General features: G+C 38.2%; 2 protein-coding genes across 2 annotated transcripts in view; one reads left to right on the forward strand and one right to left on the reverse strand.

The window, feature by feature from the left end:
* Positions 1 to 6,813, reverse strand: part of LOC114249927 (uncharacterized) — a 48,871-nt gene extending 42,058 nt beyond the window's left edge. The window contains exons 1-5 of the mRNA XM_089737309.1: positions 6,794 to 6,813; positions 6,197 to 6,319; positions 3,208 to 3,334; positions 2,661 to 2,798; positions 327 to 420 (exon numbers count right to left, since the gene is read on the reverse strand). Of these exons, the coding sequence (XP_089593435.1) occupies positions 327 to 420; positions 2,661 to 2,798; positions 3,208 to 3,334; positions 6,197 to 6,319; positions 6,794 to 6,813 (502 nt within the window). The remainder of the gene's footprint in view (positions 1 to 326; positions 421 to 2,660; positions 2,799 to 3,207; positions 3,335 to 6,196; positions 6,320 to 6,793) is intronic.
* Positions 6,814 to 7,486: 673 nt separating this feature from the next.
* On the forward strand, positions 7,487 to 19,637 carry Pex19 (peroxisomal biogenesis factor 19). Its single transcript, XM_028183630.2, has 8 exons — positions 7,487 to 7,842; positions 9,349 to 9,516; positions 11,799 to 11,849; positions 14,184 to 14,269; positions 14,919 to 15,044; positions 15,491 to 15,642; positions 16,315 to 16,435; positions 17,076 to 19,637. Exons 1-8 carry the CDS (start codon positions 7,779 to 7,781, stop codon positions 17,181 to 17,183), a joined length of 876 nt encoding a protein of 291 aa, XP_028039431.2. The 5' UTR covers positions 7,487 to 7,778; the 3' UTR covers positions 17,184 to 19,637.
* The last annotated feature ends 730 nt before the right edge of the window (positions 19,638 to 20,367 follow it).

The raw sequence follows: 20,367 nt of genomic DNA on the forward strand, positions 1-20,367 counted from the left end.
AATGGACTCCAATGACTGCTAAGGCTATAAACAAATACCTTAACTCTCGCATACTAGGTACCAATAAACTAATCGTTGCGAGTCGATTTTTGGTGAGTACTTTTTCTAATTTGGAGTACGCTACCATTCTTAGAGGTATAGCGGTAGTGTTTTTTAATTGTTAATCTTCATTAAGAGTCTATAACTGAACATCAAAATAACCTAGAGTTCGGAGAGATGGCAGAGAGCATCGTGGGACGCGACATTCCTACCTCTTCCAAGCCAATCCTCCACAATCACTCAGTCAAGTGTGAATCAATTAAGAATTAGAACTGAACCGAACTAACCACAGGCGGTAGACGAATATCTTCTAGAATTACAGCCGATGCTACCTTGTAGCATCATCTTGTTCTTTTCGACTTGCGTAAAATTGTGCCAGATCTGTTATGATGGAACTTGTTAAATTATTTAAGTTAGATGTTACGGAAGACGAGTCGACAGGCCGACGACTAGTGGTTGAGTAGTTATCGGAGCCCTTAATCATCACAACGTGAATGTCATTGACATTGCCACCAACCTACCTTGAAACTTGAAGTCTATGGCACAATTATTTAGTAATTACGCTAATTACATTTTTTATTACCTTATTTTTTATTAGACGACTAGCTTTTGCCCGCGACTCCGTCCGCGTGGAATAGTTACTTTGGAATAACGCTAAATTTTACCCCCCACTTCATTTACGTAGAAAGTGAAAGTATTTTGAAACATTCTTTATTGGTGCTCCACTTGTATCGATCTTACCGTGATGTTATATAGCCAATAACCTTCCTCAATAAATGCTATCTAACACTGAAATAATTTTTAAAATCGGATCAGTACTTCCTGAGATTATCGCGTTCAAACAAACAAACTCTTCAGCTTTATAATATAAGTATAGATATCAATCGCGGAAATAATTCGCGAAAGTGACTAAAGTACCTACGTGTATTTCATTAGAAAAATCTGTACCTGCCAGCGGGACTCGAACACCGGCACAGTTGTATCGCTCAATACAAACGCACCGACCGTCTTAACCATTAGACCAAGACGACATTGGTACATTTGACGTATTCTATTATTAGGCTACATTTGATCGTTTCTCAGTGTTGTTTGTAGATAACCCACAATACCTTTTTTTTATTGTTTAGATGGATGGACAAGCTCACAGCCTACCTGGTCTTAAGTGGTTATTGGAGCCCAAAGACATCTACAACGTAAATGCGCCACCCACCATGAGATATCAGTTCTAAGGTCTCAGTATAGTCACACGGTTGCTCCACCCTTCAAACCGAAACGTATTACTGCTTCACGGCAGAAATAGGCGGGGTGGTGGTACCTACCCGTGCGGACTCACAAGAGGTTCTACCACCAGTAATTACGCAAATTATAATTTTGCGGGTATGATTTTTATTACACGATGTTATTCCTTCACCGTGAAAGTCAATCGTGAACATTAGTTAGGTACGTATTTTTTTTTGAAAAATTAGTACCTGCCTGCGGGATTCGAACACCGGTGCATCGCTACATACGAATGCACGGGACGTCTCATGCTTTAGGCCACGACGACTATCAATTTTTTTAAAGAAATAACATTTAATCTGCCTCGTCTGTATCTCGCTTGCGGCGAGACTGAGAAACACTCAACCCTCTCTATCGAGTGGAGGTAAAGGCGTCTTTAGCCCGTATAGCGCCCGTGGTATACCCTAACTCCCTCCAGTAAATCCCTCCACAGGTCAAAATGGAATAGGTATAAATGTAACGGGTTCATTGAAAGTGGCGAGGCCTGACACCCCGCACCATAGGTGAAACCGCCAATTTGTGGAGGGCATAACTTCAATATAATTTAGCGTAGCAAACAGACATATTGGGTGTTAGGAGACCGATTCCGAAAACGAAGACAGACTATAGTACTAATGACACCTTTGATGATGGGACGGAAAAAAAATCGATTACGATTTAAAAAAAAAACATATTTTTAAACCGTTTTATTAGCATTATTTACGCTCCATGTTAGTACAGCTAAATGAAACGATAGTTTTACAAAAAATACATTACTAAAAAAAACCAGCAATGAAACACAAAATCAAAAACAGCTGATGCTCGCATCAACGAACGCGCGGGCGCGGCGCGGCGCAGACTCGCGCGATCGCACAAGTTTACGTTTTGTTGTTATGACTAACATTAGTATTATCGTCTGTCTTCGTTTTCGGAAGCGGTCTCCTAACACCCAGTATATCTAAGACTAGCTTTTGCCCACGACTTCGTCCGCGTGGAATAGTTACTTTGGCATAACACAAAATTTTAAATGCGACTTCATTTACGTAGAAAGAAAAAAAAACCCGATTTTGAAACATTCTTTATTGGTGCTCCGTTTGTATTGGTCTTAGCGTGATGTTATATTATTATAGCCTATAGCTTTCGTCAATAAATGAGCTATCTAACACAAAGATTTTTTCAAATCGGACCAGTTGTCAGCGCGTTCAAACAAACAAACTTTTCTGGTTTGTAATATTAGTATAGATATCCTGTTTAAACAAAATGCAGAATATTCAACTGTCACGCAGTATCGTAATTTCTTCACGACACACAAGTCTTACGCACAAAAGCAGTACGTCTAATGATGGTCCCTTCTCCATTCTTACCTTCTTCAACTTGGCCCCCTCGTATAGAGGCTGCGTCAACTCCTCAGGAGGTATTCTCTGCAGCTTAGGCCTGGGACGACGGCGTCTCCGGTACGGAGGCACCCATTTCCTCAGAGTCAACTCGGGCAGGTCAATAGCCTGCAAATTGTTTTAACTTGGGGTCGGAGGTCTTGTGAGTCTACCCGGCAAGGTACAACCACTCTGCCTATTTCTGCCGTGAAGCAATAATGCGAAATTGTTTGAACTAACAAAGACATTAGACCGATCCTTCAACTCCATCCGGACACAAAACCGAGACACAAATGTTGAGTTGAGTAGATTTATGTCCATGAGATATACTCGAAATTAAGATGACAGTGCATCAGAATAAAGATCAAATTATAGTCAATCGTGAACGAATCCCACTCGTTCATTTGGCCCCAAATTAGGACTCCCTGTGCGAACTAAAGTCTGGTATATTTACGTTTAAATACGAATTTCGCACTTTTTTAGTTGCTTCCTCTCGTAAATTAGATAAGGTTCTTAAAGATTTGACTTCGATACTTACGATGCGAGGTATTTTCCTGTGTCCCGCGGGTGGTCTCCAGGGCCTCGTGTTGATAGGTACCTTGGTTATCTCTGGCCATTTCCTCTTGAACCTCAGCTTCCTCATCAGAGCACGGTATTCCGCTTCCCTGGAGGCAACAAATGTTCTCAAGCCTCCAAAGCCTTGGAAGGATTATGTCCTCCAAGGGTTTTTGGGACCGACAGCCATTAATTAATTGGTTAGCTTAAGATTTATAGCGGGAGAAAAATGCCTTAGTCGTCCGCGATCACGAAAACTGTCAGGTATTCAAAAGGTCAGAAATATTTTATTTTTTTTATTGCTTAGATGGGTGGACGAGCTAACAGACCACCTGGTGTTAAGTGGTAACTGGAGCCCATAGACATCTACAACGGAGACGCGCCACCCACCTTGAGATACAAGTTCTAAAGTCTCAGTATAGTTACAACGGCTGCCCCACCCTTCAAACCGAAACGCATTACTGCTTCACGGCAGAAATAGGCAGGGCGGTGGTACCTATCCGCGCGGACTCACAAGTGGTCCTACCACCAGTAATAGAATGAAAATAAAAGAAATACTGATATAGAACCAGAATTTAACTAGTTTTTCCCCTCCGGGCGGAAAGTGGCAACTTTCGTCCCGCTGCGCTAAACAAAGTTGCCGCTTTCCACCTTTGTTGGACAAAAAAATAGTATACAGCCCTTGGAAAGTAAAAAAGTAAACGTCAGATCACATGTTTGTCGATCTCGGGTTCGCCTAAGCCAACAATTACATGGGATTTGAGGCTTTTATTATTTTCCTTCCCAAGGGGTGTAATATACTATTTAATTGCGCTTAGTATTCTAAATTTATTCAATGGGGTTTTCAATAGCCTTTGAAAGCGGGCTGCGCATGATCGGTCGTTGCGGAGGAGAGACCACATTGAGAAAGAGAGTCATTGTGTGGTGACCTGTATCCAGTAGTGTACGTTTGTGGACCCCACAGACACAACCCGCTGAGTTTCTCACCGGATCTTTTCAGTAGTTCGCGATTCCGGTCCGGTGGTAGATTCAGCGAAACACTGCTCTCGCTAGGGTCAGTGCTCTCAGGCTGAGCCCCGTGAGCTCGACTACATTCGGTGAAACCAGAGCTTACTAATAGTAGATTAGTAAGTCCGTGGAATGGTGATGATGACGCGCTGTTTGAAATGCAATAGAGGGTCTAGTGTAAAAATTAAATCCGATTTTCGCGACTTTTTATTGAGACTGAATAAGAAACCACAAAGACTTGGACTTCTGCAATGCCAGGGGCAGAGCCAAGTCGCTACCTACCGATTGTCATCTGGAGCATAGATCTACCATTTCGATCGAGAGGTCTATCACCACATACTGACGATCTCTCTCCAGGGAGCATCCCGAACCTAAAACATCCTTGGGCCCGCGGTCTGCTCTCAACATCTGCAGATCGTCAAGTCCCACATACCCCCCGCGCCCCACTTAGGCACGGGGACCACGAAGGAGGTTCAGCCCCGGCCCGAAAAAAAAAAAGAAAGAAAGGGAGCTTCCCGAGTTCCCAAGCACTCTGACATGTCCTTCAAACGAGACTTGAAAATAAGCCTTTAAAAAGTTCAGTAGTAACTTAACCGCCTGCCTGGCATTACCAATATTCCTGAGCGACGGAAACAACCCCCCATCACGCGATTATCTTTGGCAGCAATGAAAAAAACTTACAATATACCGGGTTTTAGGTCACAGATCACATAACAGCAAGGCTGCGAAATGATGGATACTTTAAAAAAACAACAATAACACGAGCAAGGTTTTTGTAATCATGCGTCATAAGAATTATTTGGTTTTTACGTGCGCCAACGCGTTCAGCCCTGACACGAAGCCGGATGGGTCCACGGACACAAAGGCAACAATGAAAAACGAATTGTAGTTATGTGTCTACGTCAAGATTCTTGGCTGCTGTTTTTTTTTTATTGCTTAGATGTGTGGACGAGCTCACAGCCCACCTGGTGTTAAGTGGTTACTGGAGCCCATAGACATTTACAACGTAAATGCGCCACACACCGTGAGATATGGTGCACTGGACGTTTTATCCTTTAGGCCACGATGACTTTTTGTGCGGCTCCTAGCGCCAAACTTTCTAAACGCTTTAAGTTGGGCGCTAGGGTAACTAAGGTACACAGATGCTACATGTACTAGAGACATCCATAACTTCAGCGGGTCGCGATTCCGATAGTAGATTCTGCGAATCACTGCTCTTACTAGGGTTAGTGTTGGCAACCTCACTCAGGTTGAGCCCGTGAGCTCACCTACCCGTCGGGGCGTAATTGGAATAGCCCGCTAGGCTACCAGCGAATAGGTAGGGAAAAATATCACCTCTTTCCTACACTAAACCAAATTCTAGGTCTTACTAAGCCACATCGCAAAGGAAGACGACCAAACCATAGTTGAAAGCAAAATTCGGAGCAACAAAAACATTGTCTCTTTTACAGCGAGATACTTATATTCAGTAAAAAAAAACACCCGCACCGCGCCTAGTTGGAATAACCCCGCAATAATTAAGCAGAAAAAAAAAACATTTAGATATGACATTTATTATCTCCCTTCTTGACAATACGTCGATATTTCGTTGGTGATCGCTTTGTTGGTACTGTGGATGATAGATAGAGGTAAGGAGCACTATCTTGTTTAACGGACAAGTTGAAAAAGGGTCCGCCAGTACACAGCAAATTATTGTTGGAAGACTCACCGAAATAGCGCTAGTGGAGGAAGTGTAAATGATATGAATATAACAGTTTTAAACAGAGTAAAGTGTGCCGGGTTGAAGTGAAGTGTGGTAGTTTAAGGCGCTGTTTTTAAAATCCTTCCACTTGCTACTGTGGCGCACCGCAATTGGCTCCTTTTCAGCGGACACTTTTTAATACACTGAGATGGTTTACTTCTTTGGTTTTGGTGGTCCTTACTTCTAAACTTTTCATTTCTAAACTTTAAAAAAAAAACCTTACTCTCTATCGATTTGCGATGGTGTCTTCGGTATTTCTTCCGGCTCTGGCGGTTCTTCCTTTCCTTTTTTCTTATCGTCCTTCTTTCTGTCGACTGGTGGAGGAGCGTCTCCACCTGCTGGCGCCCTGGTGGGAGGTGAATTTAAAAATAAGAAGTTCTAAGTATCCTGTTTTCGTAGATGTTTGCCAGTATTTGAGGTTTTTTGTTGGACTAGAATGATGGAACAGCTCACGGCCCATTGTTAAATGACCAGAGCTCATAGAACAAGATGAATGCCATCTTGGAACCTTGAAACCCAAAGTCGAAATCTGAGTTGCATTGTATAAACAAATTTTGTAACAACAAAATGGTCGCTTCGCTTCGCTGCCGAAATACGGTGGATTTGGTACCTAACCACGTGCACATACATGGACAAGAAGCATCTACCAGTAGTAATTGTACAAATGTGTAAATTTTGCGGGTTCTATTTTGTTTCAATAATCGGCTACATAACACTTCACCGTGTGCTATTCCGTTTTAAAAAAACAAAATTGGAAAAAATTTACCAAGCACTAACTACCGGTCCCTTGAGTTGACTACTTAAATATTTTGTAACTTACTGAGATTTTTTATTGGACATTTTCGTAAAAATCACGACTTTTTCAAGAGCATACGTAAATTTGTAATTATCTTGATATTCCTTGTTTTTTGTGATTAAACAACGTTTTTGCGATTTTTTTGTCACTTTTTATTTATTTATTTATGAAACTACCACATTTCGTATACCATGGCCGATTTGAATGGCTTTGAAGTTTCAAAACAGATGTCACTTTTCGAACTAAGTTTTTTTTTTATTCAAGCCAGTTTGTTAAATATTTGTCTCATTTCCATTTATTTTATTTCGAATGAGAGATCGAAATACCGAAAAGCTTATTCCAAGACAACAAAAGCAAAAAAAAATGAAAATTGAATTATGTATTACAATCAAACAATATTTTAATATAGATTTTTGAATGTAACCAAAGAAACTCATGGTTCGGGTTTTAAAATTCCCGCTTAAATTAGTTACTTAACTCCATGCCTTCAGTGAAGTCATATGACTTCAAGGTCAACGAAATAATCTTAGAAATATTTTTTGTCTCTTTTTGTCTTATTGTCATTACGTATGATAGAAAGACAACAAACAAATGAATGAGTCAAACGTTTTGCTTTTGCAATGTCTATTGGAAATGCACCGTTTTATCGAAACTTAATCATCGATATTCATTAATTTTATTCTAGTGTATAGAGTAAAATATATATTTTTTTATTAAAATTGTATTTCATTTCTACTGGTGAGCGAAGATTTTGTAGTAAATTCACTTAAAATCGATCTGTTTCTTAGTGCCGAAACCTTTTCAAAACGCCTTTATTGTCTTTTCACAGGGAAAAAACCCATTCATTAGCTATAGTTCATAAGTGTATAATCTATGAGCTAGTTCGATCACTCAAAATTCATGCTCATTTCAACCTTTGAAATTTCTATTGTCAAATTTGTCACTCAACGTGAAAATTTTTCTGAACTAATTTTCTATTGTAATTTATTTTAATTATTACCGATTAAACATGTCTGACAATAAGAACGCATCCAAAAACGACCAAGATCCTGAACTAGACGATTTATTGAACAGTAAGTTGTTAAATCTTGATTACATTTCATCGTGTTGATTTTCCATTACACAATAACCTACGGTCTAAGTGCATGCAAATTTTGTTTGTTTTCTCTGTTAATGTCTTCTTTGTTAGTTATCAACACCTTTAATATTTCTTTAATCTATTTAAGTAACCGCGTATGAAAGTTTTTATTTTTTAAATGTAAAACTGACGATAAATCCTCAAACTCAAAAAAAAGGTTCCGTATTTTTTCTTATTGCGTTTAGCAATATTGATTAGACGTAATCAAGATAAAATAATGTTGAGCGTAATTAATTAACACTATCATTAGTTTTCATTTAGTTTAGTTTTTGTTAAATTTTATTAATTTCTGAAACTATCTTATCTTCTGTAATAATCGCTAGTTTATTGCTGTTTTGTACTGCTTAAGATGAGTACACTTGATTACTGGACCTCATGGTCATTGCACACTGCTCTCACTTTACTATCTTCTCTTCATCCTCTAAAATTAGGAAATATCATGAATCATGATATTTCCTAATTTGATAATGATGATCATCATCCGCATGGGTAGGTATCACCACCCTGCCTATATCTGCCGTGAAGGGCCAGGTGGGCTGTGAGCTCGTCCACCCGCTAAGCAATGAAAAAAAAACCTAACCTACCACTCTATCAAACTGTCTTCCGCTTGCCTTCAACCCATGTAATGGAGACTGGACATATCCTCCTATCATGCTGCATAGGATTTTGGTGTGAATTTTACAACACCGGCTTGTTGTCAACTCTATGGGTTATTTACTCAAGTGACATATCTATTGTGGCATGCCATAGGGAGGAATTGTTCTTCTGTCAGTGTATCTTTTACCTGATTCATTTTTGGTTATACTCTTAACATTTAAAAATTTATTTTAAAAATTAGATTTACATATATCTAAAAGATAAAAATGCCACATATTATTAGTTTATCGGTATTTTCATAATCTAGAACAGTGATTCTCAACCACCGTTCCATGCCACTTTTGTGTGCCGCCAAATTTCAAAAGTGTGCCGCCTAATTTTGCGAATATATAATAATGTTAATATTATTAAATTATATCATTTTAAAAGAAAAATATTTTAGACATGAATATATATTTAAATCCACAAAAAAAAAAAATATATATTTTAGTTTATTTCGTATATTAAAATTTTTTGATAAACTATTTATGCAGTGTGTATAGTCATCATCATCATCATGCTTTCCTATTACCCTCTGCTGGGGTGTAGGCCTCGAATCAAATTTTTCCATTTGTATCGGTATATATAGTGTGTATAGTAAGTAAATAATTTTTATCTTCTTTTTTGTGTGCCGCCAAATTTTGAAATCGTTAAAGTATGTGCCGCAACAAAAAGAAGGTTGAGAATCACTGATCTAGAAAATATAACTAACAAAATATCACTCTAACCAACCTGGCCTCAATAGATTAATAGTCACAGAAAGTCATACTAAAAAACTGTCACTCTGGGTGTACATTTATTTCAGGTGCACTTCAGGATATGACAAAGAAGAAAGATGATAAGCCAAATGATACCACTCCTGATGGTGGCGAAGCAATGCAGAACATGTGGGGCGAGGAATTTATCAAAGAAGCAGCTGCTCAGTTTGAGAGCAACATGGCAGCTATCCTAGGCAGTTTCAGTGGAGTGCCAGGTACGTTAATTAGTGCGCCAGGTTCCATCTAGCTTCAAGTGGCTAGTGGACTTCATATCAGTGTTTCCACCTTAATGATTTCTTTTCCCCACGCTTCAATTCAAATTTCCCATTCTCAGGGCTTTTTTCACCTCAAAATTTTTTCTGCTGTAGTTTTTACTTTTGGTCCTAGTGTAGTAACTAAAAAAAAAGTCTATGTAGTAGTAGGTAGGTACCACCACCCTGCCTATTTCTGCCGTGAAGCAGTAATGCGTTTCGGTTTGAAGGGTAGGGCAGCCGTTATAACTATACTTGAGACCTTAGAACTTATATCTCAAGGTGGGTGGCGCATTTTACGTTGTAGATGTCTATGGGCTCCAGTAACCACTTAACACCAGGTGGACTGTGAGCTCGTCCACACATCTAAGCAATAAAAAAAAAATTTTTAAACCACTCACATTGAGACATCTTCCAAGCCTCAGTTGTAATGGCTGATCCACCCTTGAGAGATCCCTTGCCACAGAACTTTGTCAGCAGAATTGCTTAGGTTTATGTAGGATGAATAATGCCTATCTTAAAAAAAAAAGTGAATAGAATTTGGGAGGAAAAAGGTCGTTAAGTTGAGGATTTCATGAAAGGAATGTTGTAGCTGAAGCCAAACAAGGCAAACAAGTGCCTAATCAATCAATCAGATTATTATCAACATGAAATCTGCAGCTTATTTTGCCACGCTTTAATTGGCATACCATACTATGTATATGATATATTTTTTATGTGATATTCACCGATTTTAAAGTGTCCAATTTAATTATAACTTCACACACTTATCAAGGACCAATGATAATACAATCTATACTAATATATAAAGCTGAAGAGTTTGTTTGTTTGAACGCGCTAATCTCAGGAACGACTGGTCCGATTTGAAAATTATTTCAGTGTTACATAATCCATTTATTGAGGAAGGCTATATAACATCACGGTAAGGCCGATACAAGTGGAGCACCAATAAATAATGTTTTAAAATAGGGGTTTAAATAGCTCCTTAACATTCTAGAATTTAAAAATATTTTCACTTTCTACATAAATCAAGTGGGAGTAAAATTTAGAGTTATGCAAAAGTAACTATTCCACGCGAACGGAGTCGCGGGCATAAGCTAGTAATTTAATAAAATTGTCTTATTACAATGATTGGGATCTTCAGAGTTAAAATGTAGTAGTGTCTTGTGCCGTGTATTACTTACTATACATATATGTATACATGTAAAGAAAAACCTTTGTTATTTAAAACTCTATAGTTTTTAAAAAGGATCTTTCTTCATTGACATTCATTTTTATGGAGTGAAGTCTGTGATTGAGTAAAAAGGGAGGATTTAAAAATTTTGTATAGCTTATTGATACTGTTTAATTTTTAATATTGATTTTAAAAGAGATGAAGACCTTTAAATGCTCTTATCTTATTATACATATAACAGAAAACGCAATTAAGTCTTTTATCTATTTACTGGTGGTAGGACCTCTTGTGAGTCCGCACTGGTAGGTATCACCACCTTATCTATACCTTGAGATATATAAGTTCTAAGGTCTCAAGTAAAGTTACAACGGCTGCCCCACCCTTCAAACCGAAACGCATTACTGCTTCACGGCAGAAATTGGCAGGGTGGTGGTACCTACCCGTGCGGACTCACAAGAGGTCCTACCACCAGTAATTACGCAAATTATAATTTTGCGGGTTTGATTTTTATTACACGATGTTATGCCTTAACCGTGGAAGTCAATTGTGAACATTTGTTGAGTACGTATTTCATTAGAAAAATTGCTACCCGCCTGGAATTCGAACACCGGTGTATCGCTCAACACGAATGCACCGGACGTCTTATCCTTTAGGCTACGGCGACTTCAAACTTCACTCTGAAGTACTCGGATATCATTATATACATATCGAAGGAAGAAAGCGGAATTGTTGTAACTTGAAAAGACCAATTTTGTACTAGAGCTATATGTGTTATATGATAAGGTACAAAGTCGTTTAGCCCAAAATGCAAGTGACGACATTTCCACTTTCTCCCGCCGATATGCACTTGCTCACCTCCTGGGATTTGATAACCATTTCTCAGTCCCCTCTGGAATCGAACTCTTAATTCCCCATAAAGCCCCTATAGTTACAGAGCCCATCATCAGATAGAAGAACAACCAAGTTCTCTTCAAGCTTAAAGCTGACAGAAAGAGTTCCGTATAATGTTCATGCATTGGACGAAATAGTTGTATAGTCTTGTATTTATCGAATGTCAATCTTTCGTTTTCAGAGGATCAGATAACACAAGAACAAATTGCATTAACTTTCAACAAAATGGCTGGTGAGTACACCATTTTAATACCAATAATTATTCTCAAATGTAATGGAAGTAAATATACAAGCTATTCAACATGAATACAGGTGCTTAAGTAGATTTCCCTCGGCCCAATCAAATAATAATATATGTATGTGCTCACATAGTTAACTATATTACGACATCAGATGGTACATACAATGACTAATTTTTTTTTTGCAAAAATCAAATAGAATTGTATTATGTTAATTATAAAACAGATATCTTGAATGAAATTTTTGTAAATTTGATAGTTAGTTCTCTGCCAATTAACTACTCATTCAGTGTGAATCAATATGCTATTACTTACACAGTTTTAAAATGTCTCATCAGTCTTATAGAACTGATTATAATCTGATGTGCTTCATTTTGAAAAGTAACAAGACCAGTATGTACTATGTTTTATTATTTTATTGAGTAAATTACAACCTAAAACACATAATATGTTGAGTAACAAGTCATTTCATTTCTTTTTTTTTTATTGTTAGCAATTGAAGTATGTAGAAACAAAATCATAATCTTCCTGTAATGGAACTAAGTGATAAAACCTGTATCTCTACTTCCTGTATCGTTACTTCATATACTTACACAAAAAAATACAACATTACTAGACAAAAATTAAACCAATATTCATGAATTAACAAAAGTATTGAAATGAATGTATTAATGTACCCCCTGTGTGTAATGAGTGTGAGCATGAGTGAGCGTAAGAGGGTGTGTGTGGGTGTAATAAAAAATATTAAAAGTTATTTAATAAAATTTCAGCATCCTTATAGTTACAATTTTACAACCAATTAAAGTTAGAAGTTTTGCATTTGTTGCTGCTTAGAGGATATATAATATTAGGGTGCTTATTAATTTTATCATAAAGAGTGGGACTTCTGTACTAGGCTGCACTAAAAGTATCGGGAATGGAATATTTCCACTGTTCCTGTCATATTAAAATCTTTTTAATTGAAAACTCCTTGGTTTTAAAAATCGAATACCATTTATTTATTTAAAAAAAGATTCTCGGGCTTGTCACGAGGTTTTGTCAAACTTGTTTAGTCATTGAGAAAATGGAATTGACTCGAGAAAATTCAAGGGCGATGATTTATTGTGACTTTCGAAGTTGTTTAACACAAAAACAGTGTGTTGACCGTATGATTTCTGCATTTGGTGATGAAGCCCCATCCAAAACCACAATTTATCGCTGGTTTGCTGAGTTTCAACGTGGACGTGTCAAGCTCAGTGATGATCCCCGTCAAGGTCGTCCAAAAACTGCAGTCACCCAAGAAAACGTTGATGCTGTGCGTAAGCTGATTGAGGAAGATCGACATGTGACATACCGCGAAATTCAGGCAACTTTAGACATTGGCATGAGTCAAATACAAATAATCTTGCATGAACAATTAGGTGTAAAAAAGTTGTTTTCCGATGGATACCGCATTCGCTCTGTGAACAGCAAAAAGCGGCTCGCGTTACTTGGTGCGTCAGAACTCTCGAAAGATTCCACGCAGGATCCTCAAATGCTGTATACAACATTGTATCAGGTGACGAATCCTGGATATACGCGTACGAACCCGAAACAAAAAACCAGTCACGAGTTTGGGTGTTCGAAAATGATTTAAAGCCAACAAAAATTGTTCGTTCACGGAGTGTTGCAAAAAAATGGTGGCCACGTTTGTCTCCAAAAGCGGCCATGTTACGACTATTCCTCTTGAGGGACAAAGAACGGTTAATGCAGAATGGTATGCTAGCATTTGTTTGCCACAGGTCGTTTCTGAACTCCGTAAAGAGAACTGCAACCGCCGCATCATCCTCCATCACGACAATGCGAGTTCTCACACCGCGCACAGAACAAAAGAGTTTTTAGAGCAAGAAAACATAGAATTATTAGACCATCCGCCGTACAGCCCCGACCTAAGCCCTAATGATTTCTATACTTTCCCTAAAATAAAGAATAAATTGCGTGGACAGAGATTTTCATCACCTGAAGAAGCTGTGGACGCCTACAAAACGGCCATTTTGGAGACCCCAACTTCCGAATGGAATGGTTGCTTCAATGATTGCTTCCATCGTATGGAAAAATGTGTCAAATTTCGCGGAGAATACTTCGAAAAGCAATCAATACATTTTTAAATAGTAATGTTGTGTCACTTCGTTAATTCCCGAAAATTTCAGTGCCGCCCTCGTATCTAATTTAAACGTAAAAATAAGTACCCACACTAATACACTACAAAAGGAATATCTGAGATCATACTTTTAGGGTATATAATAATATTATAAATTTTTGTTATTATAAATTATTATTATCAATTATTATTATATTTATATTTTCAGAAGCAGCATCACAGGTGTTAAAGCAAGGTGAATCGAGTGAAACAGAACCAAAGACAGATGACACGGCAGTACCGAAGGCAGATCAGGTCGGTACAGAAGGCTTGATTGTAGGCGTGTGAGATATAACTGGCAGACTTATGTTTTTTTTTATTGCTTAGATTGGTGGACGAGCTTACAGCTCACCTTGTGTTAAGTGGTTGCTGGAGCCCATAGATATCTACAACGTAAATGCGCCATCCACTTTGAGATATAAGTTCTAAGATCTCAGTATAGTTAGAACAGCTGCCCCACCCTTCGAACCGAAACGGATTACTGCTTCACGGCAGAAATAGGCAGGGTGGTGGTACCTACCCGCGCGGACTCACAAGACGTTCTACCAACAGTAAACCAGTTGTGTGAGAGTGGTTGTGGTCATCATTCACTATCATTGCTGTGGGCAGATATTTTGTGCCTCACGAGCAATCGCCATTTCTCCCGGCTTGTGGTGAGCCTGGTACACTCATGTAAACAACCGCCAACTGTTGACTTGACTTGATTGGTCCATTGCAGACAGTATGTGTAATAACAATAAAATAGATCTCTTATGATAATTGAATAACATACTAAATAGTATGTGTATGAGAAGAGTTTAGTGTCTACAGCAGTGTATAACTGATAATACTGTAATTTTTGTCGTATTGTGAACAAGAAGAAAATATTATCATTCATAATCTTCATAGTATCTTTTCTTTTTAGGTGTCGGCAGCCATTTCACAGACATTACAGAATTTGAACTCCAACTCTGAGAACCTTCAGACGCCTTTCTCAGAACAAGATCTAGCGAACATGTTTAATAATTTCAATTTAGGTGAAGGGGGCCAGGTAATTATATATTATTTATTATTGATTGGTGTAGTATTTAGTGGCTATGAGTGTTGGGCCGAGGGTCGTGGGTTTCGATTCCCGCAGGTTCGATTGTCCAGGTGTATATAATAATATAATATATAATAATAAAATATAGATCTTTTTTGCCACCCGGCTTTAAAATGAGCTCCCTTCCACGGTGTTTCCTGAGCGCTAAGACATGTCCTTCTTCAAACGAGGCTTGTGGAGAGTACTTAACGGTAGGCAGTGGCTTGGCTGTGCCCCTGGCATTGCTGAAGTCCATGGGCGACGGTAACTACTCACCATCAGTTGAACCGTATGCTCGTCTGCCACGGGCAATAAAAAAAGTATGTATGTTAGTCTCTAGAAAAGTTGATGAAAAATAGAGAACACATGGGTTATATATAAGTGATGCTGAGATGTAACATATTGGTATTTTTCAGGAAGGAAACATGTTCCTGCCCTTCATGCAGGGGATGATGCAGTCGCTTCTGTCGAAAGAAGTTTTATACCCATCTTTGAAGGAGCTAGTCGACAAATATCCGAGTTGGTTGAACGAGAACAAGGCAAGGATTGAACAAAGCGAATACGAAAGGTGAATATGTTATGTTTTTGCTGTATCAAAGCGAGCTTAGACTCGACGGCACCTGGTAATTAGTGCTTAAATCAAGCCACCAACCTGAAAATGCAGATCAGGTTGGTACAAAGCTGCAGAGGACTTCATTGTAGGAGTGAGATATATAACTAGCAGACTTCTTCTTTGTTGTATCACTGTTGTCTTTTTTTTTTACTGCCTTTGTAGGCAGACGAGCATACGGCCCACCTGATGGTAAGTGGTCACCGTCGCTCGTGGACGTCATCAATGCCAGGGGCAGAGCCAAGCTGCTGCCTACCATTGTCATAGCGGTCATGATCGTTATTCAGATCCTTACTGTCCGCCTTGAGGCTTGAGGTCGAATTGTCAATTGTATTACAGTACAGGCGGTTTTCCTTCAAATCAAAACCCACAGTCATCATGATATTGCAACAGAAATAAATAGCACTACTGGTCTTCACAAACCTACAATAGTACCAGAAAATGTCGGTGCTTGATTCCAATGCGTTGGTATAATACTTGGAGAATGCTGCTGCTTATTCTGCAGTAAATTCCTTAGTCACTTTGGTCGACATCCACGGAAAGAAATGAAGCGTTTGCTACCTTAGCCTTATAATAGTAGGCACTAAAGTGAATTACAAATCTGACGACTAAAAAACAACTGTTTCCCAGATTCGAAAAACAGCAAACGTTAATGCAGCAAGTATGCACTGAACTCGAGAACGAATTGGATAGTGACGGTGAAGAAGTTAAGAGAAAACGCTTCGAGAAAGTGTTGGAGTTGATGCAGAAGGTATGTTTGATTATTAATGTCTAAACGATGGTCTGTTAGGATGGACATTTCTGAACCTATGAAGCGTATCTTCGTATGATTAGCCAGTTAGGATTTCCTGCGGTAGGAATGAATGAGAACTAAAGAACACTAAATATCCTCTTCAATGATACACTTATGGTGGTAGGACGTCTTGTGAGTCCGCACGGGTAGGTACCACCACCCCACCTATTTCTACCGAAACCGAAACTATGGCAGTGGGTGGGGCAGTCGTACTGTTAAAAGTGAGATTTTAAAACTCATGTCTCAAGGTGGTGGTCTACTGTAGAAAATAGATATGGATATGTTAATGGACAGAACGAACTTACGGCCCACCTGATGGCAAGTGATTACCGGAGCCCATATACACCTACAACGTAAATGCGCCACTCACCTTGAGATGTAAGTTCTAAGGTCTCAGTATAGTTACAACGGCTGCCTCACCCTTGAAAGCCGAAACGCATTACTGCTTCACAGCAGAAATAAGCAGGGTGGTAGCTACGTGTGCGGACTCACATGAGGTCCTACCATCTTATATCTACAATGTCTTTGGTCCTGTAACCTGTTCATAGCAGTTGTGTCGTGAACCGCCCATTTTGATTGAAATGTATTTTCACCGTAGATGCAAGACCTAGGCCAGCCTCCCACTGAGCTCGTTGGGGATATAGGACCGGTACCTCAGAACTTTGGTCCAGCGGCACAGGATCCATCGCAATGTTGCATCAACTAGACGTCTAACAACTCGAGGGTGGGATTATGGATAATTTAAGGACGTGGACCTGATGATTGTCAAGTCGTTGGTCTGATTTCTGCGAGTACAATGCAGCCGTACTATTCAGAAATTGAAGATCAAGCACAACTAGTATTCTTCACCCAGTAACCAAAATCCGACTTTAATCATGTGTCCGTGAGATAAGCCTTAGATTAATTTCATGTTTATCATTTTTTTTTTGGTAAGTCATTAATAGCTTCTAAACAACAAACAGAAGAGGAAATGGTACATAGTGTTTCGTTTTTGCCAATTTGGATATACAGTCAAAATCTGTTATAACGACATCGAAGGGACTGCTCATATTCAGTCGTAAAAACCGATAGTCGTAACAACCGGTGATGTTTAATGTGTATCGCGCAAGTACAAACAAATCTATAGGAAATTATTGGAACAATATATTTACATAATACGCGATTTTTCTTCAATATTAATTTGTTTTCTTTTTCTTTGCGACATTTTGAAAGTTTCACGAATAACTCTACAAAGTTTTGGTGCGTCTTGTGTATAGATAAGTAACAAACTAACTGAAGAGATATGAAGAAGCGGGCTTTGACTACTGCATGCACGTGTTTTGTTTCTAAGAATTAGAAAAGACCCTACACTAAACTAAATCCTATTGTTTTCTTTCCTGATTTTAATAGCCATTGAAGACAAATGTGGATATCTATTCAAATTGTTTACAATACAGCTTAGCCGGTCGTTCTAACAGATCTAATTCACCGAAATATTAGTTAAATGTGGTCGTTTTATCAGGTATGTCGTTATTAGCAATGTCGTATAAAGCAATGTTTTTAATAAGGCGGTCATATAGCATTCAGCCGGGACCTTTGTTCTAGGTTATTATAACCAGCATGTTGTTCTAAACGATGTCGCAGTAAACGGTTTTGACTGTAGTTGATTTCTTTTTGGTAAAAGTTCCCGCGTAAATGTTAGATCTTGTATACGGACTGTATGAGGACTTGAAAACGAGGGCAGGTCCAGCTGGTAAATTCTAATACAGTAGTACTATAAAGTATTAACTATATCAAAGGGTGTAATGCTATTGGGTTTAAGCTCCATTTTGCTTAAAACGCGACATTTATCTTTGTAATTCAAAAGTGCGTTTTATTTGGTATTAGTATCAACAATTTGATGTTTTTAATTAAACTTAAGTTTACACCATTCAAAAACCCGAAGAAATGTTTTCCAAATTTTTATGGCTCTCCTGTCAAATATTGTTTAAACGAAATTGCCTTTCAACCCTCAATATAAAGTAATAATATAAAATGTTTATGACTGTGCTCTTATCTTAAAGAAATATGTGATTAGAATGTCTAAAATGACATAGCATAATTAATGTATCAAACAAAAATGTGATTAGAAAATTTAATCAGATACGGAATAATGTAACACAACTTTTTTATAGTATTCATACATTGTATTAAATTTTTATAAATGAAGTTTTGATGTATTATCATATCTGTCGAAATGTGGAGGAAACTGAGGACTGTGTCTTGGAAAAAATACTTTAAAAAGGATTCCTGTGTGGTTTATATTTTTGTATTTAACTTGAAAACATATTTGTTTTTAGATCAATTATTTAAAGACAAAGAAATCAGGAACTGGTCGAGTAATTAATTGATTTTAGTAGCAGTGAATAATTAAGAATATATGTAATGATTTCAGTTTGAAAGTCTGTGACCTTGAATTTAGACATAACTATAGTAAAGTCACACTTAATAGTTATCAATCTGTTGTAAGCCCAAGTAGGGGTAATCCTATTTTGTCCCCGCGAGCACGTGCGACATTTACGTAGCCTACGGACTCAACTTGTATGCTGTTAGTTGTGACAATACCATTGAGTTATTTTCGGAGATCCAAATCTGTTTGAGGACTAAGGATTTGTTTTTAAATTCATTTCTGTTTTTATTAGGTGAGAGTTTCACTCGCCGAAGTTGTTTATATATTTATGAGTTATTCATTGCCTCTTAAAATTAAAGGCTTAATGTTTTTATAATGTAAAAATTTTCAAAGCTGTAGAGTTAAGAAACAAGAATGGTTTGTATATATCAAAGCGACCGCATTAAGGATAACAATTCTTCAAATAATTGACTAAAATCATAGTCTAGAGGGAAGTACACACGAATTCGTATGAAAGTGTTTTTTTGCAAATGTTTTGTTTTCCATTTTTCGATCCTGAGATAAATTCGACTTGTTGTTGACGTGAGCTGTCACTCTGACAGCCGTTATTGTCAATGGGTGACTTTGACAATGAAAGTTGTGCGCAAAAGAAATGTCGAACAAACGGCACACGTATTTGTTTTTATTTAATGAATTTTAATTACACACGTAATGCGTTTATTAATTATTTATTTAGTTGTTTTAGTGTTGCTTTTGTTTTTGTGATTATTAAATTGAGATGTTTGAGTTTTAGTTATGTGTTTTATTTGAAAAAAATAATATCACGGAGAGGGAACGAAGACATTGCTCTCTAAGGGTCATGAGTGCTGATGCTATTCAGGAAAGGCGATGATGAAATTGGGTCAGAGACCACAGGAGTATCATAACATTGCGCTACCCTGTTGTACGCAAATTTGGAGATACCTGGTTTTTCTTTTCGATGGCCATCGCGCATATGCTCTGCCGACCTATTAGTGTATCGTTAACGGCTGATTCGAACATCTCGTACGACGACCTTAGTTTGCTTAGTGCGTGTTTTTTAACTTCTCGATCGCGTAAAAGTTAAGTTTGTAAGGAGCTGGAACAGCGCCCCTAGCGGCAAACGAAGGGAAGCTGTCGAACTCTATTTAAATCTGAGTTAACTTTTACGAGATCGAGAATTAAAAAAACTCGCACTAAACACGCAGAACCTAAACCAGGGGCTCCCAAACTTATTTTGTGTACTGCCCACTTTGAGAATAAATTATTTTTTAGCGCCCCCATTTTTTCACCTACGTGAAAGGTTAAAGACCACTATAGCGAGAGCTCAGTCGGTGTCTAAGAGTCATCCTAGATTAAATTACTAATCGCCTCCTGAGCCTCTACATAACGCCCCCTTTTTTCTGGGTCTCTTACCGCACCCCTTTTAGGCCTGCAGCGCCCACAATCCGGCCACTTTGGGAAAGGTTGACCTAAATCTAAACGAATTAACAGTATAATTGAA

The sequence above is a fragment of the Bombyx mandarina genome, chromosome 23 (assembly GCF_030267445.1).
Source record: "Bombyx mandarina strain Sakado chromosome 23, ASM3026744v2".
Classification (NCBI taxonomy): domain Eukaryota; kingdom Metazoa; phylum Arthropoda; class Insecta; order Lepidoptera; family Bombycidae; genus Bombyx; species Bombyx mandarina.

Bases quoted from the DNA above. Each gene is read 5' to 3' on its own strand.
- Pex19 (XM_028183630.2), top strand. From the start codon at position 7,779: ATGTCTGACAATAAGAACGCATCCAAAAACGACCAAGATCCTGAACTA. The intron at 7,843-9,348 runs GTAAGTTGTTAA...CATTTATTTCAG, and splicing joins ACTAGACGATTTATTGAACA to GTGCACTTCAGGATATGACA. The intron at 14,270-14,918 runs GTCGGTACAGAA...TTTTCTTTTTAG, and splicing joins CAGTACCGAAGGCAGATCAG to GTGTCGGCAGCCATTTCACA.